Raw genomic sequence first — 27,024 nt, 5'->3', positions numbered from 1 at the left:
CCCACTTCAGCCTCCCAAAGTGCTGGGATTATAGGAATGAGCCACCATGACCAGCCTGTCTCAGCTTGCTTTGACGGTAGATTTTGCTGCCTCTAAACAGTCATTTAGCCAAACCGATTTGAAAGTAGAATGCTACTAACAGCTAAAATGGAGGTTTCTTTCTTAACATATGAAACCCATTAGAAAAGAACAAGTAGAGAGAAGTATAATGTGTTTCCCCCACAACACCCATCCCTACCCTGTAAAGTACATAAAGATCTTTCCTTTATTACACAGTACACCATAGGGAAGGTTTAGGAGACATTGGTGCCTTAACCTTACATACTTGTATTGGTTTTTGGCCAGGCTCATGCACCAGGGAGACCAAGGATAGATTTCCATTAATAATGCCTTACAGCAAAATTGTATTATCTTTTATAAGAGTTACTATCTGGGTGATCATGCCCCTCTGACATCAACACATCCTAATAACTCCAGCTTCTACAAAAGCAAGAGTTAACAGGAACTCTGAACATACATGCAGTGACAAGAAGGCACAACCAGATGCAGGCACTTAACTAGCACAAACCACAAGTCAGACATGCAAGAAGAGAGCTTTAATGGAGCCTGCTCACGACTCTTCAGTGTCTTCACCCATCAATTCTGAGGGCAATAACATAAAGCATACCAGCCCAAGGTTGTAATTTAGTGGGAAGCTGGGGCTTCCTTCTGCCTCCTGCTGCTTAGCAGTGGCTCTCTCCTCACAGATTTTAGCTCTGCAGGCAGATCTGGAAGCTGTTTGATTTCTTTCTGCTTTGCATCAAATTCTACTCCCATTTACTGCTGAAGAGAAGCAGAGCTTTCTGAACTATCCAAAAGTTTCCATTGTTGTCTGCTCAACTATGATGCTTCCTTAGAGGTGGAAGACAGTTCTTGATGGTCTTACACTTGGGAATGTGTTGCTCAGCCACCTTGGGAGCAAAGTGGTGGCTACATTGAGGACACTGAATGTAGTCTGGGTTTTCTGCAGGCAGGATGGGAGGCAAGTGTGAACAGTTTCCACCTTTGGCAGTTACCTGCTGGACCTCTCGAGCCTGGCGGAACGTATGGATAAAAGATTCATGCTTCTATCTCCAGTTGCTCTTCTGAGGAGGTTCAGCCTGTAATGTAAAAGGGAGACTGATCATTCAAGTTGGCACCTATCTCCTTCCTGAGTCTCTTGTAGAATAACAGTAAGAAAATGAAAAGGGTACTAATCTGCAAGGTCAAAGAGAACAGGAAAGGAGCAACAGCGGTAACTGACTTGCCAGCGTTGAGGCAAACCAAGGGCCTGCAAAGGAGGTACTGCTGAGAGGCAAGCCACTTTCCCAACAGAACCTGAGAGGTTCCAGTGCTTGGAAGTACCCAATAGTGGAAAGTAAGGAGGTACAGGACTGAAAACAAGTAGGACCCCACGGCTCCTCCCACCTTATGCATCCAAGTGTTCAACACCCAAGCACACTCACAGAAGAGCAAGGATTTATTCTCTGGAGAAATTGAACCAGACAGATTTCTGACTCAGGAAATCTAGACACGTGGAACTGGGTTAATCCTGGGGCTGAAAATGGGGATTAAGTACAAGTGTACATACCAAATTATCGAACTGTCAGCCTCCTTCCCCCACTCAGCCCCCAGAGTACCAAGCATATTGGCATCCTCATAGGAAAAAGAGGGGTACTCTGGATACACAGAACAGTCCAGAGAAAAGCCTTCAGATACTGACCTTGGGAAACGCTAATTAAAAGACTCACTATCTGGGAACCTTAATATGAAGATCCTTAGTCAATGAGCCCCACTTAAGCTTAAATATGAAAGGACAGCCAGGAATCATCAGATATTTGCTAAAAGCTCTAACAAGAAAAAGAGCCAAAAAGTCCACAAACAAAAACCTAGGAAGCCAGCAACAAGGCAGGTGGCAGAAGAAAACTTTTTTTTAACATGAGACCATATCAACAAAATGAGTATTAGAAGAGATTGTGTCCATAAAACAAGAAGAGTATACTGTGAAAAAAAGACAACCAGAGAACCAGAAAGAACTATTGTAAATTAAAACTTTGATAGCTAAAAATAAAAATTATTTAAATAGAGGCCAGGTGTGATGGCTCACGCCTGTAATCCCAGCACTTTGGGAGGCCAACGTGGGCAGATCACAAGGTCAGGAAATCAAGACCATCCTGGCTAAGACGGTGAAATCCCATCTCTACTAAAAATACACAAAATTAGCTGGGCGTGGTGGCACACGCCTGTAGTCCCAGCTATTCAGGAGGCTGAGGCAGGAGAATTGCTTGAACCCAGGAGGCAGAGGTTTCAGTGAGCCAAGATCATGCCACTGCACTCCAGCCTGGGCGACAGAGCAAGACCCTGTCTCAAAAAATAAATAAATAAATAGAAATGTTGTAAACTAATGTCAAGAAAATTTCTCAGAATGGGAAAAAAGATCAAGATGGAAAGTAAAAAGAAAAGATTAGAAAATTAGAAAGTTAATCCTAGAAGTCCAACATGTGACCAGTAAGAGTTGCAGAAGGAACAGAGAAAGCACGAGGAGAAAATTATTGTTTTTTTGTTTTGTTTTGTTTTTGTCGTTGTTGTTATTTGAGATGGAGTCTTGCTTTGTCACCCAGGCTGGAGTGCAGTGGCGCAATCTTGGCTCACTGCAACCTCAGCCTCCTGGATTCAAGCAATTCTCCTATCTCAGCCTCCCAAGTAGCTGAGACTACAGGCGTGCGCCACCACGCCCGGCTAATTTTTGTATTTTTAGTAGAGATGGGGTTCCACCATATTGGTCAGGCTGGTCTTGAACACATGAGATCAGGTGATCCACCTGCCTCAGCCTCCCAAAGTGCTGGGATTATAGGCGTGAGCCACAGCACCTGGTGAGGAGAAAATTATTAAGGAAATAATACAATTAACATTCCTAGAATTAAAGGTCACACATTTTGAGATTGAAATGGCTTACCAAGTATCTAGCACAATTATTGTAAAGTTTCAGAATTTCAAAATAAATAGAGAATTCCGTAGCCTTTAAAAAAAAAAAAGGTTTCTTGTAATGGAACAGGAATCAAAATGGCATTAGATTTCTCAACAATACACTGGATGCTAAAAGCTAGTGGGAAATACTTTGAAAGTTCTAACAGATAATCATTTTCCTCCTAGAATTCTGTACCTAGCCAAATCATCAAATGGGAGCCTGTCATATAGATAGTGTCATTCATTCCAAGACAATATACCTGCTGTGCACCCTTCTTAGTAAGCTTCAGCAAAGGAAGGAGTAATGCAAGAAAAAGGAAGACACAGGATACTGGAAACAGGGGACCCAACAAAGAAGAGAAGCAAAGAGAAGTCCCAAGAGAATGAGTTTGCACCAGGCCTAGAGAATACCCAGTCCAGGTTGGAGCAGAAGGGGTCAGAGTGGCTGAAGGGAGGTTTTCAGAATTAAAAAATCAAACTGATAGATTATGAGAGGTGTTTGAGCATTACAAAAACGTTAACAGATGTCTGATATCAGATGGATCGTTGCGGGGGAGAAAAAGACAGGTATGTAGAAAATGAAGGAAATGAAAACATACGTCCATTATTAATTTTAGGTACATGTGGGCAGAGACAGAATTTGTTCACTCATTAATGAACAAAATTTACTTGATCATTACAATGTGAAAGCTAACTACTTTTAACCAAAAATTGTGATTCAACTACAGTGGAAGGATAAGAGAAAGAGAACAGTAGGAGAGAGGGAATATGAAAGAGAACTTCACTCCCAGCTTCCATAAGAAGTTACCAGGTAGAACAGGCACCGTGGCTCACGCCTGTAATCCCAGCACTCTGGGAGGCCGAGGTGGGCAGATGACTTGAGGTTAGGAGTTCAGGACCAACTTGGCCAACTTGGTGAAACCCTGTCTTAACTAAAAATACAAAAATTAGCCAGGCGTGGTGGCACTCGCCTGTAATCCCAGCTACTCAGGAGGCTGAGGCACAATAATTGCTTGAACACAGGAGGTGGAGGTTGAAGTAAGCCAAGATCAAGCCACTGCACTCCAGCCTGGGCGACAGAGACTCCGTCTCAAAAACAAAACAAAACAAAAAAACAGATAATGTAGAAAATTGATAAATCAAGAAAATAAGCATATTATTTAGAAATATGGAAAGGCAGACCAGAAGAACCATCTAACAGAACTGAAGGCTGCCTCCGGGGGCTGAATTAGGGGTTCCGTTATAGGTCACTCAGTACTACATGTTTTTTAAATGCATGCAAACACTATTAAATTTTTTAAAGGGAAAAAAGACAACTAGCTCTTGGTGATCTGGCATTGTTAATGATGAATAATAGGAAGAGATACTATCAAAGGAAAAGAAAGGATCCTTCCAGAAAGTCTCTTGCCAAAACAGACAAGAAGGCAAGAGAGTATTAGCGATGGTATCCAGGAACCTTTAAAAGAATTCGAAGGCCAGGCACGGTGGCTCATGCATGTAATCCCAACATTTTGGGAGGCTGAGGCGTGTGGATCACAAGGTCAGGAGTTCAAGACCAGCCTGGGCAAGATGGTGAAACCCCCGTCTCTACTAAACATACAAAAATTAGCTGGGTGTGGTGGCGGGCACCTGTAATCCCAGCTACTCAGGAGACTGAGGCAGAGAATTGCTTGAACCCGGTAGGTGGAGGCTGCAGTGAGCCGAGATTGCTGCAGTGAGCCGAGATCGCGTCACTGCACTCCAGCCTGGGCAACAGGGCAAGACTCGGTCTCAAAAAAAGAATTTGATCAGGGGAAAGTTCCTCTCAAAAAAAGAATTTGATCAGGGGAAAGTTCCTCAAGTATATGAGATCCTTTAGTAATTTACTTCTTATACTCTAATTCCTATAATTTTATTCCTCATTGTACTGAAATTCTATTCAGTTAACACTTATTAAGCACAAAACACAAAATATGTTCCCTGTCCTCAAAAATGCTTACAGTCCAGGAGAGAGACAGGGTGTACATCTGCTGGGAGTTACGTGAAGATTAAAGGATACCAGGAAAATCACCTGTTCTTGAGTACTCTAGAGGAATGACAGGAAGGTACAACCACTCAGCTTCCAAAGGCACAGCACTGTGGAATAAGATTTGAGACATTACCAGGGTGGTGCAGGTGCATCTTAGTCTAGGTCCCTTCTGTCTTGGTGTCCTCAATGTCACACATTCCCACAAACTAGTTGCCATAAAGCTGGAGCATCTGATCTCAGGAACCTAATTATTTTGCTTCACCGTAACTGTATTTACGAATTTAAGAAACACAAGATTCTTTCAGGCTCTGGCCAAAAATAAATCGCTACAGTGGGACATAGAGTGAATTCCCAGTGGATTACTGGGTTGAACTGAAAGAAAACAGGAAAAAACAGTAAGTGGTGATCATATTATTATCTGCAAGAGCAAAATGCTGATTTCTTCTTTGGAAACTAGATTTCAGGGAGATGATCTCTGAGCATGGATGGGACTTCCTTGTGATTTCTCCAAACTGTACTGAAAGAAAGAACTCTAATTGTAAACAATTTCTTCTAACAACCATCATATAAATGTGAGTTTTTAAAGGCTCCAGCAAATACACAGAAACTGTAAAGTGCCAATGGACAAGAGGTGCCAGCACAGCGGAGGGAGGGTTGGGAAGAAATGAAAACAGAATGACACTCTCTTATTCTTCTGGAATATTAGAACTAGATGGGGCCTCTGAGATCATATGATCTACGCTTTCCCAAACTTCAATCATCTGCACTTTCACTTCATCCTTACAACTAATTAATATTTTTCTGTAAATTCATGATCCCTGGAAATCAGGGGCTTAATATATTGTGATATTTTCCTAATATAACACTAAACGACTAATCAATTTTTCTAACACAACACTAAACACTAAAACTACTAAAATAAAGTTTGTCAGCATGCCACACCTTGAGAAATAACCATTTTATAAACCAAGTGGCACAACCTTGACATGTCATTCATTTATGAGACAATCTTCTCCAGATATGTCCAAATGTGCCTATGAAGTTCACCTAAATTTATCATGTAAGTGTCACGAAACCCTTACTTTTTCCAACCTGGTTTTTCTAAAGTGAGAAATAATTGGCAAGGGCATGGTCTGTAAGATAACCAGAAAGAAAGTCCTTTTTACCTTCAAGGTGTTTACATTCTAAATGGGCAGAAAAAGAATTCCAAACTTAATTGTGTTTCATCTATTTACTAAGAAGCTATGTTAACACTGAGCTAATCTTAAAAGAGTAAACAGTTAAAGGAATGGTCACAGATCCTAGTCTTGGGAAGTGGCAGAATACATTGCAAAGAGTAAGGAGTTCTCTCCAGGTGACAAAAGGCTGCATTTTTTTCTTTAGATTTTTTGTGTCTTTTAAATTTTCTACAGTAAACTTTTATTACTTTTATAATCCAAAGGACACAAATTCTATGTCTAGATTTTTTAGTCATTCCAACCAAGATTTATATGCTGACTCTGCCACTTAAAGCTGTTTGTGACCTCAAGCAAGTTACTTAGCCTGTCCAAGTCTTGATTTTTGAACTGATACAATGAGAGATAATGTGGAGATCACATGAAAAGCTCCCATCACAATGCTGGCATACAGTAGTAATCAAGAAATGTTAATTCTAGACGTCAATTCTTCCTACATGACACATGAATTTTCCCTAAAGAAAACTGATGATGACAAAACAGACCCCTACAATGATCACCACACCAAGTCACATCCATAAGGCTCTTGTTACCTTGGCTGAAGCTGGCCCCTTCCAGTTCAAGTACTGCTCTAGTTCTGTGCCCTTAGCCCGGGCCCTGGAGGAGTCAAACACTTTCCTCTTGGAACCCCGCGTCCTGCTGCAGATGTTGGAGTGTCTCTCCAGCCTGAACGAGAGGAATCTGCGCCCACAGTGGCTGCACTCACCCAGCTGTGGCTCTTCAATGGAGCCGCTGGAACCTGAGGAGTCTGGTGCCATGGACAGGCTGGAATTTCTGGCGGATCCCTGCAAAGCACCGACTGGTGTTTCTGAAGGCGGGGAGAATTTCTCCACCGATGGCTCTGAGACTGGGTCTCGAATTTTATTATTGCTTGCTACCAGCCTTTCCCTTTTGAGCCTCTGGATTCTATAATCAGAGAACTGGAATGGACTTGAATTTTGTTGAGACCGTCCCCAAGTTTCATCCTCTCTCCTGTCTCTACTAAATTCTTCCTCAAACTCAAATTCTGGGGAGAAGATAGGTTTGTACATGGTGTTGCTTTTATTACCTTTAACTCTGCTCCTGGGGAGTATAATTTTCTGTAGCTCTCCGTTTTCATTTTCCTTGGCCTGTTCCTTTTGCGTCTGGATCCTTCTGAGTTCCTCCTCTGTCTTCTTCAGCTTTCCCCTCAGGAGAATCTGCTTTCTTCGGATTTCCTCCTCTAAGCTCTCCCCTGCAGCTTCTAGTCTTCGGATCTGCACCCACTCCGTTCTGTCAAAGTTTGCCACGGCCTTCTCCGCCTGCGTGGCAGCAAGAACAGTACCAACCACAGAAAAGTTGCCCTGGTTCCTCACAGCAAAGTTCCTAGATGAAAACTCTCTCGGCTCAGGGGGCCTTGGGTAGACATTATGGTCCCCATCAGTGCCAGCCTCACCTGTACTGCACGACTTCCTGTAGACCATGGGTTTCAATGGGTACGCCCGGTCCACTCCAACTCGTTTCTTCGTAAAGGGGATAAAGTCCTGGTTATTGGCTTTGGGATACCAGGATTGAGGGCCTGACGAGTAAAACAAACCATTTCCTTGGCCCTGGGAATCACTTTCTGGATCTTGCTGGCTGATTCCAGTACAGTGGGGATAGGAGTAGCTCCGGGCTTTTGTTTGGGTGTTCCATTTGGGGTGAGTATAGACTTTATCCAGAGTCAACTCTTTGTTGCTCAAAAGCTGCTTCTGGAAATTGTTCCTCAGGTGCCCCTTCAAGGACTGCTGGGAAGAGTCACCTTGTTCGTAAGAGTCTTGCTTGGCTGAGTGGGGCCCTGGAGCTTCCGTTGTATTATGTGGGAGCATAACGCCCACAGGCAGACGTGACGCCAACCGCTGGAGACCAGCCATTCAGGGCCTGGACTGACGCCTACGGGAGATTTAAACCAGATACACGGGAAGAGTTTGTCTGAGGTTCACTCTCGGCTGCTAAAGCAAACTATTTCTACATGTGCCCTGCCCACATTCCCTTAAACTTTTCTGGGGACAGTGTTGCTGGACCTGCCAAAGCTTCCCTTCAAAAACCATTTGGTGAGTGATTATGCACAAGACACTGTGTTAGGCCCTGAGGGTAGAAAAACGAAGGTGCTACAGGTGTTCCTGCCACCTAGCTTTCCTTTCCTCCAGCACCAGCCTCTGCCACGCACAGTATACTCTATAGTAGGTGGAAAGAGCACCTGACTAGAAAGTCAGGTTCTAGGCCTGTAACAGGACAAGCGACTTCTCCCTTGCTGGCCCCCGTTTCTTCCCCTGTAAACTGAAGGGTTCCCGCAGAGTCCAGCCTCACCATTTTACAGGTGAGAAAGCTGTGGCCCAGAGGTAGTGACTAGTACAAAGAACTCTCAGGGCTTCCCTCCTGCTGGAACCGTGCTTGATTCCAAAGAGCACAAAAGCTGCTAGGGCCTGGAGCAGGTGCCTGGCTGTCAAACCCTCATCCCAGGAGTCCCCGTGGCGCAGACTGTAAAAGTTTTGTAACCTGAGCGTTGAGGGCCACCTGACCTGACCGCGGCCGGTTTTAGATCCTTAAGGCTGAAGTCACGTTTTGTCCCGAAGGGTCAACTGGGGCGCCCCCACTGCGGACTCCACCTCTGGGGACAAGTCCTCTCGCTCTCCTGCCCTTCGGTCCCTTAAGAGGTGGAGGTGCTGACCCCATGTCTCCCCGCCCTTCTGCGTACCTGAGGCCCTCGGGCACCGCTCCTGCTCAGGGAAAACCCCAGGGCCTAGTTTCCCAGACCTGACCTCCCCATCAACCGACAGCCGCGCAGGCGCTCTCAGCTGGCTTCTGTTATTCCCGGTGCCTGGAAACCGAGGCACTGGCGCGCCAAGCTCCGCCCCTCGCCGCGAACTCCTCGGGGAGATGCGCGCAGGCGCAGTGCACCAGCGACCCGGGGCGACCGGGGGTGGGGGTGCGGTCAGCCCAAGGTCACTTGACCCAGTCAGTGTCTGGCCAACTCTGCAGCTCGGTCCAGCCCTGCCCTTGGGGAGCCGGGGAGGGGCGGGAGAGGCTTTTCTGGGGCTCCTTCAAAGAAGAACTTGTACTTTTCTGAAAACGACGCTCCCAGACCTTGGGGTGTGCCCTTGTCTGGCAAAGGGCGGAGGCCCTGGCTGTGCCTCCGCGTGCTTCCGCTGCAGGATGCCGGCGTCCGCCCGCCTGGCGGGAGCGGGGCTGCTGCTGGCCTTTCTCCGCGCGCTCGGCTGCGCTGGGCGGGCCCCAGGTATGGCTGCACGCGCGCGCTCCTTGCTTGTCCTCGCCAAGGCTTTGGAACTTGCTGCCAACGTTTTTGCTACGCAGTATCTTTCCGTGGTAGTTTTTGTGGCCAATCTAATTATTTTGATATTATAATGTTTTACTCTCACGTGGTAATTCTAGCCGTCTCTACTTAGGGCCCAGGAATGACTCAGCCAAATGTAATGATGTTAAAGTTAACTACCAGATCGAAAATAATCAGTATAACCTGGCTTCAACAGTAAATGATACTCTAACTTGTTGACATCAAAAGAAAGTTCATTTTTCTTCTTCGCTTCAGTTCATCTGTGTAAGCCGTTTGGAACAGGCAGTTCGCTTTTTCCCTGTAACTACTCAATTCATGCACATGGAAAATAATGTAGACAGCAGTCATCAGTGTTAATACTTCAACATGTCATATTACAGCTGTTACCCGTTACAAGGAAATTCCTTGGTGGACCCTCCAGATCAGTCTTTTTTTTTTTTTAATTCCTCGTTTTCATCCCTAGTTGACTCTACCGCCTCTCCGTATATACAGCTCCAGACGTTTCCCACTCCACTCAGGGTCCCGATTATCAACTCCCACAGCTTCCCTCAGCAGAATTTACCGGCTTTTTCTCTTTCTCTCTCTCTCTCTGTCTCTCTCTCTTCTTCCTCCTCTCCCTCTCTCCTCTGTTTCTGTCTCTGTCTGTCTCCCTCTCTCCTCTCTCTCTCTCCTTCCCTCTCCTCTATGAGAAAGAAGGGCGACTTTCCATTGAGTTCCATTGAGTTCTCTTGAATTAGTCCTTTTCAGTACCCTCTGGGAATTGACTCCATCACTTTACCCCTGCATTTTTGTTTTGTTTTGTTTTCTGTTTTGTTGGTTTTGGGGTTTTTTTTAATTTGTTTGTTTTTTGAGGCGGAATCTCGCCCTGTTTTGTTGCCCAGGCTGGAGTGCAGTGGCGCACTCTTAGCTCACTGCCACCTCTGCCTCCTGGGTTCAAGTGATTCTCCTACCTCAGCCTCCCGAGTAGCTGAGATTACAGGCGTCTGCCACTACACTTGGCTAATTTTTTGTATTTTTAGTAGAGACAGTTTCACCATGTTGGCCAGGCTGGTCTTGAACTCCTGACCCCAGGTGATCCGCCTGTCTCGGCCTCCCAAAGTGCTGGGATTACAAGCATGAGCCACCGGGCCTGGCCTTTGTTTTTGAGACAGGGCCTCACTCTGTCGCCCAGGCTGAAGTGCAGTGGCACAATCACTGCTCACTGCAGCCTCAACTTCCACAGCTCAAGTGATCCTCCCACCTCAGCCTCCCGAGTAGCTGGGACTACAGGTGTTAGCCCCCCACACCCAGCTTACTTTTTTTTTTTTTTTCTGTAGAGACAGGGTCTCCCTTTGTTACCCAGGCTGGTCTCAAACCCCTGGAGTCAAAAGAGATCCTCCCGCCTCAGTCTCACAAAGTACTGAGATTATAGACGTGAACGACGGCACCCTGTCTGCATCTTCTTAACTTCAAGTTATACCTCTCCATAAACTCTGTCTCTTTGGTTTTAATATATACTCAACTTTCCCCTGCAAAACAAACCTTACTTCCCTTGACCTAACTTTCATATTACAGTCCCATTCATTTCTCCTCTTCTCCACAAGACTTCTTAATGGAAATCTCCACATTTGCTGCCCACATATCCTCATCTCCCCGTCATTGTCCAGTTCATTGTGGCCTGGCTTCTACTTTCTCCACTTTATTTAACTACAAAGCTACCAGTGACTTTCCAAAGACAAAAGCTTCATTTTTTCAGCCTACTCATGTGACATTACTGATTATCCACCCACTTAGAATGCTCTTCTCAGTTCTCCTGTGCCCTCTTGGTTTCTTCTTTCATGTTCTTGCTCCATCTTCTTCCAAGTCTGGCATTTATCTTTTCCCCATCTACTCCCTAAATTTAAGTGTTTTCTGAAGCCCTCTTATTTCATATATATATATATATATATGTATATATATATATATGTGTGTATATATATATGTGTGTATATATATATGTGTATATATATATGTGTATATATATATGTGTGTGTATATATATGTGTATATATATGTGTGTGTATATATATATATATATATATATATATAGTTCCAGACATTCTCTTCTTTAATGATTTCAACCAAATGCTGAAATTTCAGGTTTCACCTGTGTTTAAATGACAGCCAGCTTAGCTTTAGTCTTTCTCATTAGTTACAGACTCAAATTTCAGGACTGCCCATTTGACACCTCCACAAGATTGTTCCTTAGGAACCTCAAATTCTGTAAGACAACATAAACTCTGATCCTCTCCCATTCTCAAATCTGCCTCTCCAGTGTGCCCTTGCATGCTCACAGCATCAGTCTTCCATGCTTCCCTCTTTGTTGCCTCTTCCTTCTAACTAATCACAAGTTTTATTGAGTTTTCTTCCTTTTTTTCTTTGAGACAGTCTTGCTGTGTCATCCAGATGGGGGTGGAGTGGCGCGATCTCAGCTCACTGCAACCTCTGCCTCTCAGGTTCAAGCAATCCTCCTGCCTTGGCCTCCCTAGTAGCTGGAACTACAGGTGTGCACCACCACGCCCAACTAATTTCTGTATTTTTAGTAGAGATGGGGTTTCATCAGTCTCAAACTCCTGACCTCAGGTGATCCACCTGCCTTAGCCTCCCAAAGTGCTGGGATTACAAACGTGAGCCATCACGCCTGGCCTATTGAGTTTACTTCTGCAATGTCTCTCATATATGACTCTTCCTTTACATTACTGCTGCCCCAGGTGAGTTTTTCCTCACTTCTCCTTGGGATGGCATAGCCCTCCTAACTTCTGCTCTTGCCTTCAGTATCTGCTCTTCAAACCCATCCTCCATGCTGCAGGCAAAATAATCAGTCTAAATATTTCTCCACCCCCCCCCAGCTTTATTAAAATATAATTGACAAGCAAAAATTATATCTATATTTGCAGTGTACAAAGTGATGTTTTGATACATGTATGCATTGTGCAGTGATTAAATCAAGCTAATTACTAAATGCTTCTGATCCTACCATTTCCCTCCCCAGTAGCTTCTTCTTTACCTATAGAATAAAGTTGAAATGCATAATTTAGCATGGCATCTCTACCTCCCAGATTAGGTCCAGCCTACCTTTTCAGTTTTGCCTCCCCTTAATAAGCCACAGAGTTCAACCCAGTGAGTCTCATCCCTGGCTGTGTGTTAAGACTACTTGGAAAGCAATATCTAGGGGTGAGGCCTGAGGATTAACATTTTTAAAGCTTCCCCAAAGATCCTGATGCACAAGCAGGGTAGCAAACCCCTGGTCTAGCCACAACTGGCTACTTGTACTTCTTCATCTCCATGGTACTACGTTACTCTAAGCTCCACATACTGGGAGCTGGTAGAGCATAGCATTCGTGGGGGTTGACTCTGGAACCAAATCCCAGCTCCATCACTTACTGGTTGTGTGACCTTGGATTAAATGCTGTTTCCTCCAAGAACTCTTTCCCTGTCTTCCCAATCAGAATTAATTTGTTTGCTCCTTTGTAATATTTTCTGTCCTTGTTATAGCACAGGGCTGGTTCCTGATGAGCTCTCAATGGATTTTCATGGAATTAAATTATCATGCCATATATTTTATTGTCATTATTTGCATGCATTTGTGCCCCTACACTAAATTAAAAACTCTTTGAGGGCAAAGATTTTATATCATTCATCTTTGTATATCCTAGAGTGCCCCATACGTATTAGACACTCAGTAAGTTTTGAATTCTATAAGCTATTTCTTAAATGAATTTTAGAGAAAGAAATACCATTAGCGAGATACTCTATTTAGAGTTATTTTCAAATATTGCCAAGTACAACATTCAATCCAGCTTGTTCACCACCAACCCCCCACCTCTCAGCACTAAGGTTGTATGATTCTCTAGGATATGGATCCTCACTCTAGCGGGGAACTAGCAGAATGATGAATTTCTGTGCCTACTGTCACAAACCCATATCTCATTGTCAAGTCTGCCAACCTGGCATATTCACATAAGGAGTCTTACGTTATGAAGAGGTGTAATGTATACAGTCAATCCACAGAGGATCAATAAACACCACAGTTTTCCTTCACACACATTATGAATCATAAGGGTAGCTGGATTCAAATGTTTACACATCAACTCTAATTTTAACCATCTTCATCCACATCCCCCTTGACAATTCCCTGTTCCCAAAATAAATTCATGTAGTTTGGCCATTTGGCTTAGATTGACTGATTCAACTGTAATTCTGGAGCCATGAGTTATTTTGCTTGTGCTCTTGCTTTATTTGTTTAGTTAGTTGGTTATTTGTTCAAGCATTATTTGACATTTTCTTAGTAAAGGAGACCGGTGAGTAGCTTCCAGAAGCCCAGAAGCAGACATAACCTCCATTGGGACCTCCTGTGCACTTATGCCCCGTAATCCCCTATTCCAGATTGTTATGACCCAAACTTTAAGGAGAACTGAATGAAAAAGGACAGAAAGGTTAAATGTATCCTACTCAACATATTTATGATGTTTATTTTTTTATTTATTCATTTATTTATTTGAGACAGAGTCTCCCTCTGTTGCCCAGGCTGGAGTGCAGTGGGGCAATCTCGGCTCACTGCAGCCTCCACCTCCCAGGTTCAAGCGATTCTCCTGCCTCAGCCTCCCGAATAGCTGGGATTACAGGCGCCCGCCACCATGCCCGGCCAATTTTTGTATTTTTGGTAGAAACGGGGTTTCACCATGTTGGCCAGGCTGCTCTCGAACTCCTGACCTCAAGTGATTCGCCCGTGTCGGCCTCCCAAAGTGCTGAGATTACAAGCTATTTATGATGTTTAATGCGTGCTGTTTGTCTCTCACCTCCAGAATTAAGCTCCTCAGGACAGGGATCCTGTTTTGTTCACTGATGTTTGCCAGGTCACCTAGAACAGGTGCCTGGCACACAGTAGCTGTCAGTATTTAATTGAATGATTGAATGTATCCCAATGTACTTCTTCGTCTATGCCTTTCTCCCCATGAGAAAATGAGAAGAGGGTTGCGCTTGTTGACTGAGATGCGATGAGGGCTAGGTTTGTGGAGGCCCAGCCGAGTTCCTGGACAGAGCCCCAACCCAAAGCTTTTGGGTTGCCGGACAACCGCGTCCTGAAATCCCACCTTCTGGGCGGGCCCGGGCCGAGGCGCCGTCTCTGATTGGTCAGCTGGAGGTGATGGGCATGAGCGACAGCGAAGGAGCAGCTACACACTAAATTTCCGGGCGCGGAGGTTTGCGCGCCTTGGTGAGCCGTTGGCGTGGTGGTCCCGGAATGATTCTGGCAGCCGGTGGGGAAGACAAGGAGGGTGAGCCGCCAGGGGCCCCCAGGGTGTGCTTCTCAGGTCGATTAGCCCTAAAATGTTAGTAGCAGGGGATTCTGGGAGTTAGTAGCAGGGAATTCTGGTAGTGAGGGAGCGGGACCGGGCATGGATGTAAGGAGGTCATCGGTCCTCAGGTTATTTCCCCAGAAGAGGCTTCAGCGGGCAGCTGCGATCCGAAGCTCCCTCTCCTGGCGTCTGGTTCTTCCTTCACACACACCTTATCACATCCACTCACGTTTCCATTTCCAGGACCTTGAGGTCGGGGAGAGGTCGCAGTGGTTAAGGACGGACAGGGGTGGGTGTGGCCCTTTCTGACTCAGGCTTGCGGGTCCTGGAATAATAGCCTTTCACTCTTCTGCTTTCCTGGTTTCTGACAGGTTTGAACATGGCAGAAGGAAACACCCTGATATCAGTGGATTATGAAATTTTTGGGAAGGTGCAAGGGGTGTTTTTCCGTAAGCATACTCAGGTATGTGGCCTGCAGGCTTTGGGGTGGTAACCTAGGTTGTGGGCATAGGAACAAGGGACGTGTTCTTGACAAATGTGAACTGGAAGCCGCTGGCTATTTGGTAGCTGCATGGCAAAGAGGTAGTTTGTAGAGCAATGAGTATGAAAATGCTGTGCAATCGGTAAAACATGGTGTAAATGGAAGATTACCCTGCTGTTATTATTAGTCAGTGGTGCCTGAGCATCTAGATACACATATTAATGAGCTTCTCTCTTCCAAGGGAAATAGAGGGCTTCCCCAGTGCTCGCCGTTGTGGCATCATCAAACCAAGTCAGGTTTCTTATAGAAAGGCTAACATTGATTGAAGAGCTGGCATTTAGATGACCTGATGTCATGTATATAACATATATAAATGCTTCCTCTGCAGCTGCTGCACTTTCTTCAGACCTCTTTCTCCAAGCTTCCCTCAGTTCTCCACTTAATTTCTTTCTATTCTTTTTTGGTTTTGAAAGAACATTTACCTTTTCCAGCTGACGTTTTTCTTATTAAAAACTCTTTATCCATTCCAGAATAGGTGATGGGAACACTGAATGTGGAGCCTGGTATTCTTCCTAGAGCAATAAAGGATTATTTGAGGGGATGGACAAACTGTTGGCAGCCTCTACCTCTGCTTTAATGTGGCTAATCTTCCCTCAACAGGCACACACAAACGCAAGCTCCATTTACCCTCTGCCTTCTGTAGGTATTGGCTATTGCCTTCCCAGTGTGTCGCTAATCCCACAGATAATGAGTTAGGACTGCAAAACTTCTTCTTCTTTTTTTTTTTTTTTTTTTTTTTTTGTATTTTTAGTAGAGACAGGGTTTCACCATCTTTGCCAGGCTGGTCTTGAACTCCTGGCCTCGTGATCCATCCGCCTCAGCCTCCCCAAGTGCTGGGATTACAGGTGTGAGCCACCGCACCCGGCCAGGACTGCAGAACTTCTTAAGTGTCTCATTCCTGGGACTGTGGTACTTAAAATTCAAATTCTAACCTGGAAGGAATCTTTGAAACATGAATGTGAATTGTCAATACCTCTTTTCCTTTTTCTTTTTTTTTCTGAAGGATGGTGGCACAGTCACAGCTCATTGCAGCCTTAACCTCCCAGGCTCAAATGATCCTCCTTCCTCAGCCTCCCAAGTAGCTGGGACCACAGGTGCATGCCGCCACACCCAGCTTTTTTTTTTTTTTCTTTTAACAGAGAGCTATGTTGCCCAGGCTGGTCTCAAACTCCCGGGCTCAAGTGATCCTTCTGCCTCGGCCTCCCACCAATGTGCTGGGATTACAGGCATGAGTGACCATACCCAGCCAATACCTCTTTTTCTTTTCTTTTCTTTTCTTTTTCTTTTTTTTTTTTGAGACAGAGTTTCACTCTTTTTGCCCAGGCTGGAATGCAATGGCACGATCTCAGCTCACCGCAACGTCCGCCTCCCGGGTTCAAGCGTTTCTCCTACTTCAGCTTCCCAAGTAGCTGAGATTACAGGCATGTGCCACCATGCCCCACTAATTTTGTATTTTTAGTAGAGACAGGGTTTTTACATGTTGGTCAGGCTGGTCTTGAACTCCCAACCTCAGGTGATCCGCCCACCTTGGCCTCCCAAAGTGTTGGGATTACAGGTGTGAGCCACTGTGCCCGGCCAATACCTCTTTTTCTAATTATTCAAAAATCATTTCTTCCCATCTGACACTCAAATAGGAAATGACTGTTGAAAACAGAATTGCTGAAACTCACAGCAAGAGCTGTGTTCCAGTTAGCTTTGCTACCAGTTATGCAGGTAAGTTCCTGTAAATTAAGGTGATTGAGATAACAGCTTCAAAGGTTAGTCAAAGTTGTTGAGGGAAAAGGGTCAGATAGTGGTATACATAGCCCATCTTTCTCTACCTGCCCCTCTCCCCAGTTTAAAGAGAGAATAACAGAATGCAGAAAAACAAATATTGATTGGAAAACTGCATATAAAATGACATCTATTTTTTCTTAATTAGGCTTGTAGCTTATTCTTTACTATTTATAATCATTTAAATATATATGTTCATTTGAACAGTTGTTTTGCTGCAATCTGTTTGCTGTTGATATTATCTAGCCTCTTATTTAAATTCCTTCATTTCTAGAGAAGTGACAAATAATAATTCAGGGACTTTTGAAAACTTGGAATATAATTTATATCCCATAAAACCCATCCTCCTAAAGTGTATAATTTGGTGATTTTTAGTATATTCACAAAATTTTGCACTAATTCCAGAACATTTTCATCATCCCAAAAAGAAACCCCCTACCTAGGTTAGCACTTACTCCTCATCCCCTGAGCCCCTGGCAACCACTAACCTACTTTCTGTCTCTATGGATTTGCCTATTCTAGATTTTTGTTGTTGTTGTTGTTGTTGTTGTTGAGACAGAGTCTCAACTCTGCCTCACTCTGTCACCCAGGCTGGAGTGCAGTGGCATGATCTCGGCTCACTGCAACCTCTGCCTCCTGGGTTCAAGTGATTCTTCTCCCTCAGCATCCCAGGTAGCCGGGATTACAGGCATGCACCACCATGCCCAGTTAATTTTTGTATTTTTAGTAGAGATGGGGTTTCACCATGTTGGCCAGGCTGGGTCTTGAACTCCTCACCTCAGGTGATCCACCTACCTCAGCCTCCCAAAGTGCTGGGATTACACGCGTGAGCCACCGTGTTCAGCCTATTCTTGATATTTAATATAAATGGAATCATACAAATGTGGCCTTTTTTTGTGACTGGCTCCTTTCACTTAACATATTGTTTTCAAGGTTTATCTACACTGTAGCATGTATTAGTATCCTATTCCTTTTTATGGCTGAATAATATCCCATTGTATGGATATACCACATTTCATTTATCCATTCATCAATTGATGGAAATTTGGGTTTCTGATTTTTGGCCATTATGAATAGTAGTGCTGTGAACACATATGCACATGTTTTTATGTAGACAATGTTTTCAGTTCCATTGAGTATATACATACCTAGGAGTAGATTGCTGGGTCATATGGTAACTTTATGTTTAACTTTTTGAGGAACTGCCAAACTTTTCCAAAGTAGCTATACCATATTATGTTCTCACTGGCAATGTGTGAGAATTCCAGTTTGTCCACATCCTTGCCAACAATGGTTACTGTCTTTTATGTTAGCCATCCTAGTGGGTATGAGGTAATATTTCATTGTGGTTGTTTGTTTGTTTTTCAGGTATTAATGAATTTAAAAGGATTTAAATCATACAAGGAATGTTCTCCAACTACAGTGGAACTAAACCACATTAAAAAAATAAAAAGGATAACTGGAAAATCCCAAAATATTTGGAAACCATATAGCACACTTACTTCTAAAATAGTGGTAGAATACATATAACATAGAAATTATTGTTCTAACCATTTTTAAATGTACAATTCAGTGGTCTTAAGCACATTCACATTGTTCTGTTTATCTACAGAACGCTTTTCATCTTGCAAAACTGAAACTCTGTATTCATTAAACACTAACTCCCCATTTTCTCCTTCCCCCATGCCCCTGACAATCATAAATCTACATTCTATTAATTCGACTGCTCTAGTTACCTCATATAAGTGGAATTTTACAGTATTTGTCCTTTTGTGGCTGGCTTATTTCACTTAGCATAATATCCTCAAGGTTCATCTGTGTTATATCATGAAAGTAAAACAATTTCCTTTCTTTGTAAGACTGAATAATATCCTGTTGTACGTGTATACTTTCAGTGTGGTTTTGATTTGCCTTCCTAATGACTAATGATGTTGAGCATCTTTTCATGTGCCTATTGGCATATTTTATGTCTGCTTTGAAGAAATGTCCATTCAAATATTTTTGCCCATTTTTAGTTATTTGCCTCCTTATTCTTGAGTTGTAAGAATATTTTTATTCTGGATACTAGTCCCTTATCAGATGTATGATATACAAATATTTCTCCCATTCTGTGGGTTGTCTTTTTAATTTCTTGATAGTGTCTGTGAAGTACAAAAGTTTTTACTTTTGATGAAGTCAAATCAAATGTATCTGTTCTTTTTTTGCTTGCACTTTTAGTGTTATATCTAAGAAATCTTCCTAATCCAAGGTCATGAAGGTTCATGCCTATGTTTTTTGTTTGTTTTGTTTTTGTTTTTTGTAGCGACTGGGTTTCCCCATGTTGCCTGCCTGATCCTGACCTCAAGCAATCTGCCCACCTCAGCCTCCCATAGTGCTGGGATTACAGGTGTGAGCCACCACACCCAGCTGCTGTCATGCCTATGTTTTCTTTTCCTTAGAGTCTCGCTCTGTGCAGTGGCGTGATCTCGATCTCGGCTCACTGCAACCTTCCGCCTCCAGGGTTCAAGCGATTCTCCTGAGTAGCTGAGATTACAGGTGTGCTATACCACGCCCGACTAATTTTTGCATTTTTAGTAGCGACGGGGTTTCACCATGTTGGTCAGACTGGTCTCGAACTCCTGACCTCGTGATCCACCCGCCTCAGCCTCCCAAAGTGCTGGGATTACAGGCGTGAGCCACCGCGCCCAGCCGCCTATGTTTTCTTCAAAATTTCATAGTTTACACTCTTAGATTGAGGTCTTTGATCCAGTTTGAGTTAATTTTTATGTGATGTGAGGTAGGAAATCCAGCTTTATTCTTTTGCATATGAATATCCAGTTGTCCCAGTACCATTTGTTGAAGTGAGTATTATTTCCCACATTCGTCATAGCACCCTTTTCAAAAATCAACATAAATGTAAGGGTTTATTTCTGGACTCTCAATACTATTCCATTCATCTGTATGTCTGCCTGCTGTAGTTGAGATGTTTGTCCCCTTCAAATCTCATGTTGAAATTTGATCCCCAGTGTTGAAAGTGGGACATAATGGGAGATGTTTGAGTAATGGGGCCAGGTCCCTCATGAGTAGATTAATGCTCTTCCTGGGGGGTGGGAGGGTCAATGAAGTCTTACTCTATTAGTTCCCTGGAGAACTGGTTGTTATTTTTATTTATTTTTTTTGAAACGGAGTCTTGTTCTTGTCGCCCAGGCTAGAGTGCAGTGACACAATCTCGGCTCACTGCAACCTCCACCTCCAGAGTTCAAGCAATTCTCCTGCCTCGCCCTCCCAAGTAGCTGGGATTACAGGCACCCGCCACCACACCCAGCTAATTTTTGTATTTTTAGTAGACACAGGGTTTCACCGTGTTGGCCAGGCCGGTCTCAAACTCCTGACCTCAGGTGATCCGCCCGCCTCAGCCTCCCAAAGTGCTGGGATTACAGGTGTGAGCCACCGTGCCTGGTGAGAACTGGTTGTTAAAAAGAGCCTGGTACCCCACCTCTTCCCACCCCTGCCTCACAGTGGAAACAGCCTAAGGCCCTCACCTGATGCCAGTGACAGTCTCATGCTTATACAATCTACAGAATCATGAGCCAAATAAACCTCTTTTCTTTTTAAATTACCCAGCCTCAGCAGGTAGTTCTTTTTTTTTTTTTTTTTTTTTGAGACAGAGTCTTGCTCTGTTGCCCAGGCTAAAGTGCAGTAGTGTGATCTCGGCTCACTGCAACCTCCACTTCCCGGGTTCAAGCAATTCTCCTGCCTCAGCCTCCTGAGTAGCTGGGATTACAGGCACCCACCACTGCGCCCAGCTAATTTTTGTATTTTTAATAGATGGCGTTTCACCGTCTTGGCCAGGCTGATCTTGAACTCCTGACCTCATAATCCCCCCACCTCGGCCTCCCAAAGTGCTGGGATTACAGGTGTGAGCTACCACGCCTGGCCCTCAGGTAGTTCTTTATAGCAACACGAAATGGTCTAAGCCACTATCCTTATGCCAGTACCACACTGTCTCAGTTACTGCAGCTTTGTAGTAAGTTTTGAAATTGGGAAGTGTGAATCCTTCAACTTTGTTTTTCCTTTTCAAGATTATTTCTAGCTATCCTGGGTCCCTTATGTTTCCATGTAAATTTTAGTATCAATTTTTCAATTTCTGCAAAAGCACTGGGATTTTGATAGAGATTGAGTTGAATCTGTAGATCAATTGGGTAGTAATATCATCTTAACAATGTTAAGTATTTCAATACATCAGTAAGGGATGTCTTTCCATTTATTTAGATACTCTTTAATTTCTTTCAAGAATGTTTTGTAGATTTCCATATATGTCTTGCAATTCTTTTGTTAAATTTATTCCTAGACACTTTATCTTTTTGATGCTATTATAAATGGAATTGTTTCCTAATTTCATTTTCAGTTTTTCATTGCTAGTGTATAGAAATACAATTGATTTTTGTATATCAATCTTATATCCTACAACCTTGTGAGACTGTTAATTAGCTCTAGTGTGTGCCTGTGTATGTTTCTTAGGACTTTTTGTATACAAGATATGTCATCTACAAATAGAGGTAGTTTTGCTTTTTCCTTTCCAATCCGAATGCCTTTTCTTTCTCCTGCTGTGGATAGACCCTCAAGTATAATATTGAGTAGAGTGGTAACAGCAGACATCCTTGTCTTGTTCCTGATCTTCGTGGGAACGTTTTTAATCTTTCACCATTAAGTATGATGTTAGCAGTGGGTTTTTCACAGATTCCCTTTATCAGGTTGAGGAAGTTTCCTTCTGTTCCTAGTTTGTTGAGTGTTTTGATCATAAAAGAGGTATTGGTTTTTGTCAAATGCTTTTTTGCCATCTATTGAGATGATCATATAGCTTTTGTTTTATTAATATGGTGTATTAAATTGATTACTTCTTGTATATTGAACCAACCTTGAAAGAAATCCTAGTTTGTCATGGTATACAATTCTTTTTCTATGTTGCCTGATTTGGTTTGCTAGTATTTTGCTGATGATTTTTGCATCTCTGTTCATAAGAGATATTGATTGGTCTATGGTTTTTTGGTTGTTTTTTCTCGTGACGCTTTATTTTTGGGGGGTTTCTTTGTTTTTTCTTTTACATTGGGTTTTTTCCTCCTTATTTTTCATTTTTATTTTTTAGCTTTAGTTTTAGTATGAGGATAATGCTGGCTTAATAAAATGTGTTGGGAAGTGTTTCCTCTTCTTTTTTTTAACCCTTAATTCTTGGTTTGGATCTTCTTCTATTTTTTGGAAGAGTTTGTGAAGGGTTGGTAAAGGATTTTTTTTTAAACATTTGGTAGAATTTACCCATGAAGCCATCTGGTCCTGGGCTTTTTATCTGTGGGAAGTTTTTGATTACAAATTCCATCTCTTGGTATAGGTCTATTCAGACTTTCTATTTCTTCTTGATTCAGTTTTGGTTGTTTGTCTTTCTAGGTATTAGGTTTGTTTTCATTCAAAAAAATTTAATCTAATTTTTTGGCATATAATTGTTCATAGAATTCCCTTTTATCCTTTTTATCTTTGTAAGGTTGGTGGTAATGTCTCCTTTTATTTCTGATTTTAGTAATTTGAGGCTTTCATCCTTTTTTCTTTATCAGTCTAGCTAAAGGTTGTCAATTTTGTTGATCCTGTCAAAGAAGCAACTTTTGTTTTATTGATTTTCTCTATTCTTCTGCTTTCCATTAATTTCTGCTCTAATCTTTATTTCCTTCTTTCTGCTCATTTTGAATTCAGTTTGCTCTTCTTTTTCTAGTATCCTAAGGTGGAAATCTTGATTATTGATTTGAAGAGAGTTTCTTTTTAGATTGCAACTAGAGGTGGTGATTACAGTCCTTGAAATGTTGTCAGATGATTGTTTAAGCAAAAATACGGTTATGAGGTAGAATTCACTTTTTGGAATTTTCTTAGGGGAGAAAAACCCTGTTGGTGCAATAGATATTCAAAACTGAACATGAGTCAATAACATTATGTCATCATTAAAAAAATAAGAACAGAGTTGAGCACACAAATGAAACCAGTAGGAAACGCCCATTCTCAACACTGGTCAAATTTTGGAGTGTTCTGTTCAACTCTCAAGAGTTCAGATAAGGCCAGGTGCAGTGGCTCATGCCTGTAATCCCAGCACTTTGGGAGGCCGAGGCAGGCGGATCATGAGGTCAGGAGATCGAGACCATCCTGGCTAACACAGTGAAACCCCGTCTCTACTAAAAATACAAAAAAATTAGCCGGGAGTGGTTGCGGGCGCCTGTGGTCCCAGCTACTGGGGAGGCTGAGGCAGGAGAATGGCATAAACCTGGGAGGCAGAGCTTGCAGTGAGCTGAGATCACGCCACTGCACTCCAGTCTGGGCGACAGAGCGAGACTCCGTCTCAAAAAAAAAAAAAAAAAAAAGAGTTCAGATAAATCACATTGCAAATTTTTAAAGATTTATTTGACTGTGACAACCTCCTGTTTAAAACTGCACATTCTTACAGCTATTTACCGTATAAGATAACTCTTAAGAACTGGAGATAGTCAGCTCCCCTGGGTTAATTTGAAGCAGAAGAGGGCAGTTGTTATACTGCCCTGTCAGTTGGATGCGGAGTCTTACTCAAAATTCATTCTCAGCATTCTTCTTTTATGGTATCTTCTTTGGCACTTAGCAGCGCATCGGGTAGGCATCTTCTATTTTTCTTCATTCCTTAATTTCCTTTGTATCCCTCAAATGGTTATTTATTTGGCTGGAGTCTGTTTTGTTCATTAAGCAAACATGTCTTTGCTTTGAACATGTCTTTGATTTGATGGATACTTAAATTCCTCATCAAACATTTTGTTGCTATGCATAACGTTTTCTTTGGCCAACTCCAGCAATTTCCCACATTTTGACATGCAATCATGTTAACTCCCATTTTCTTTTGTAATCCAACATCTTCTATTTAGATAATTACTTTAACAACCAATGACTTAATATTCTAATCATAAATTTATACAAAAATAAAATTACCTCCAAAACATTGCTACCTTTCCTAAACATTCAGTCTTGCCACAGTTTAATAAAAGGAAAGAACATTAAAAAGGATAAGACACTGTAATGATTAGATGCTTTTTATAAGCCTAAAGGCATTGTGATTATTTAGACAGAAGAGAAGAAAGTGAAGTGAAAACCTGATAGTTATGTAGTCTCATGGTTTGCTGTTGAGAGGCTGAACACCAGCTGCTTTCCTTTTCTAGGAAGATAAAGTGGGCTTTGGCTACAACATAAAGATGTTGGGTTAGACAGTTTCACTACAGTAAGAACAACGGGATGAGTTGCCCAGGAAATTGTGAAATACTTTCTAATGATCTTTAAAGATATAATGAACACTAATTCATCTGGATTTGTTTAGGTGTGGTCCTGGTTAAAGGCAAAGGGAAGGATCAGATAACTTCATGTTTTTTCCATTTAACATACCCAATAGATTCTTGATTAGGGGAAGGGAAAATGAGCAAGATACAGTCCAGTATTCTAAAAACAATCAGCCTTAGGGGATCATTTCAAAAGCATCTGTTTTGGACTTAAGTCTTTGATACTTAACCAAATTGACTACACACTGAAAAATTCTAGTGCCTGGGTTTTATAGGGTAGAAGAAAGACATGCAGTCAAGTGGCCAATACTTCATGTGAAGATAAGCAATGAGATCCTTCTTGCTGTCTTTCTTTTGACTGTTCTGGGCAATATCAAATTAGTTTCAGTGGCTTGATTCTAGGCCAAGATTCTGGCAACAGATTGTAGTCTTACCGTGTTTTCTTCAATCTCACTGGATCTCTCTCTCTTTTTACCCCCTTAGGCTGAGGGTAAAAAGCTGGGATTGGTAGGCTGGGTCCAGAACACTGACCGGGGCACAGTGCAAGGACAATTGCAAGGTCCCATCTCCAAGGTGCGTCATATGCAGGAATGGCTTGAAACAAGAGGAAGTCCTAAATCACACATCGACAAAGCAAACTTCAACAATGAAAAAGTCATCTTGAAGTTGGATTACTCAGACTTCCAAATTGTAAAATAATGGCCTGAATTTAAGTTTTCTAAGATAAACTCAGTGGTTTGGTTTTTATTATTAATAGAGATAGAACTATTGTGTGTTAATATTAGCATTAGTCAATAAGTTATTTTAATGTCAGATTTTTGAATGTTATTATATATTACCTGTATGATGGAAGGATTACCACTGTACAGAAATCTAATCAATAAAAACGTTAGAACCTTCTGCTTAGAGTACTTTTAAAAAATCTTCAGTGAACTTCCTTTTGGGCGAAATAAGAGGTCTTTATTCAGTAAACATTTGTAGGAAGAGGATTTTGAGGTAATTTAAAGAGGTCTGAAAGAAAAAAAGTCTGAGTCATTTCTTTAAATGGTTTCTATGAAATGTTCTTCAAGAAATTCCATGCCTAATAAGAACAAATACCACAAGTTCAATTTGTTAGCTCTGTTCACCTGATGTTTGGATGAATTACTTCTGCTGTTGTTTCTTTTCTCTGGGTAAGGAATTCACATAAAGTTATGTTATGGGCTGAACTGTGTCCCACCAAATTCATATGTTAAAGTCTCAGTCCCCAGTACCTCAGAAAGTGACTGTATTTGGACATAGGGCCTTTAAAGAGGTGATTAAGATTAAATGAGGCTGTGAGGGTGGGCCCTAATCCAATCTGACTGGTGTTCTTATAAGAGAACATATTGGCTATAGACACGTGTGCAAAAATCAAAGACCCTGTGAAAATGGCCATCTACAAGCCAAGGAGAGAGGCCTCAGGAGAAATCGTTGCTGCCAACACCTTGATCTCAGACTTCCAGTCTCTAGAACTGAGAGGAAATAGACTTCTGCTGCTTAAGCTACTCAGTCTGAGGTATTTTGTTATGGCAGCCCTAGGTATAGTAATAATCATAAACAGTTATCAGGATTTTGCTTAATCAGCCCTAGAAGACTGGTTGGTTGGGTTTGGTTAGTCACTAAACTAGCATATATTAAATGCTTACCAGGTCTGACAAATTCGTTATAAATTGCACTTTAAATTCTCAATGAAAATGAGATAGAAAGCAAAAACTAAGGACTGGTTAACAATTCCAAAACACTTTATTCTCACAGCATTCTCAGAGTTCTGCTCTCCTTTATTTTTATAACTAAAAGCTGTGGTGGCACTGGGGAGATTCAAGTCAGTGAAGAGAGTCTTGGTGTTGTCATCTGTAAATTAAGAGTTGAGCAAAGGCCGGGTGCGGTGGCTCACGCCTGTAATCCCAACACTTTGGGAGGCCGAGGCGGGCAGATCACCTGAGGTCCGGAGTTCGAGACCAGCCTGACCAAAATGGAGAAACCCCCGTCTCTACTAAAAATACAAAATTAGCCGAGGGTGGTGGCGCATGCCTGTAATCCTAGCTACTCGGGAGGCTGAGGCAGGAGAATCACTTGAACCCTGGAGGCGGAGGTTGCAGTAAGCTGAGATCGCACCACTGAACTCCAGCCTGGGCAACAAGAGCTAAACTCCGTCTCAAAAAAAAAAAAAAAAAAAAGAGTTGAGTTAGACAGTTTCTCAGCCTTTTCCAGCTCCAAATGCCATAATTCTAAGATGGCAGGCTCTGGAATTATTCATTCATTCGGTGCCTATCATAGGCCAGGCACTGTTCTTGGTAACTGGGATACAGCAGTAAACAAAATATATAAACTCCTTACCTTCACATAGCTTACATTCTAGGGAGAGAAGACAATAAGCAAACACATAAAATATATATTGAATTAAACGGTAGTTAAGAGCAAAGGTGAAAATGAGAAAAAAAAGGAAAGGGAAAACACGGGGAAAAAAAATAAAAACAAAAGTAAAAGTTACGACATAGTCTTTCACACCATGCCAAAAGGGAATAAGGATTGAGACTGCAGGTA

General features: G+C 42.5%; 2 protein-coding genes across 20 annotated transcripts; one reads left to right on the top strand and one right to left on the bottom strand.

Moving 5' to 3' along the window:
* Positions 1-581: 581 nt before the first annotated feature.
* Positions 582-9,509, bottom strand: ZC2HC1C (zinc finger C2HC-type containing 1C). 17 transcript variants are annotated; one of them, XR_008538934.2, is made up of 5 exons: positions 8,924-9,094; positions 6,762-8,118; positions 4,965-5,100; positions 3,957-4,074; positions 582-1,139 (listed from the first exon to the last, which is right to left on the bottom strand). XR_008538934.2 is itself a non-coding variant. In XM_063792690.1 (4 exons), exons 2-3 carry the CDS (start codon positions 8,097-8,099, stop codon positions 5,080-5,082), a joined length of 1,359 nt encoding a protein of 452 aa, XP_063648760.1. In that variant the 5' UTR covers positions 8,100-8,118; positions 9,313-9,427; the 3' UTR covers positions 582-1,139; positions 5,036-5,079. The 17 variants fall into 17 exon arrangements, 13 of the variants coding, with proteins under 13 accessions (XP_063648760.1, XP_016781241.1, XP_016781243.1 ...); XR_008538935.2 differs by having other exon boundaries at positions 8,725-9,032; XR_010150817.1 differs by having other exon boundaries at positions 3,957-5,100.
* On the top strand, positions 9,156-25,359 carry ACYP1 (acylphosphatase 1). Of its 3 annotated transcripts, none has more exons than XM_001159367.6 (3): positions 9,156-9,463; positions 15,207-15,298; positions 24,943-25,359. In XM_001159367.6, exons 1-3 carry the CDS (start codon positions 9,382-9,384, stop codon positions 25,156-25,158), a joined length of 390 nt encoding a protein of 129 aa, XP_001159367.3. In that variant the 5' UTR covers positions 9,156-9,381; the 3' UTR covers positions 25,159-25,359. The 3 variants fall into 3 exon arrangements, with proteins under 3 accessions (XP_001159367.3, XP_522908.2, XP_009426428.1); XM_522908.5 differs by lacking the exon at positions 9,156-9,463 and adding an exon at positions 14,709-14,814; XM_009428153.5 differs by lacking the exon at positions 9,156-9,463 and adding an exon at positions 15,021-15,087.
* The last annotated feature ends 1,665 nt before the right edge of the window (positions 25,360-27,024 follow it).

This window comes from Pan troglodytes, chromosome 15, assembly GCF_028858775.2.
Source record: "Pan troglodytes isolate AG18354 chromosome 15, NHGRI_mPanTro3-v2.0_pri, whole genome shotgun sequence".
NCBI lineage: Eukaryota > Metazoa > Chordata > Mammalia > Primates > Hominidae > Pan > Pan troglodytes.
Note: the sequence above shows the minus strand (reverse complement) of the source record. Positions and strands in the feature narration are given on the sequence as shown.

What these genes read in the sequence shown, in the direction of transcription:
- ACYP1 (XM_001159367.6), top strand. Translation starts at nt 9,382, where the DNA reads ATGCCGGCGTCCGCCCGCCTGGCGGGAGCGGGGCTGCTGCTGGCCTTT. An exon ending in CTGCGCTGGGCGGGCCCCAG is followed by an intron (nt 9,464 to 15,206) that starts GTATGGCTGCAC and finishes GGTTTCTGACAG; the next exon opens with GTTTGAACATGGCAGAAGGA. An exon ending in TTTTCCGTAAGCATACTCAG is followed by an intron (nt 15,299 to 24,942) that starts GTATGTGGCCTG and finishes TTACCCCCTTAG; the next exon opens with GCTGAGGGTAAAAAGCTGGG.
- ZC2HC1C (XM_054665707.2), bottom strand. Translation starts at nt 8,099, where the DNA reads ATGGCTGGTCTCCAGCGGTTGGCGTCACGTCTGCCTGTGGGCGTTATG. An exon ending in AGGGGCCAGCTTCAGCCAAG is followed by an intron (nt 1,140 to 6,761) that starts GTAACAAGAGCC and finishes TTTACATTACAG; the next exon opens with GCTGAACCTCCTCAGAAGAG.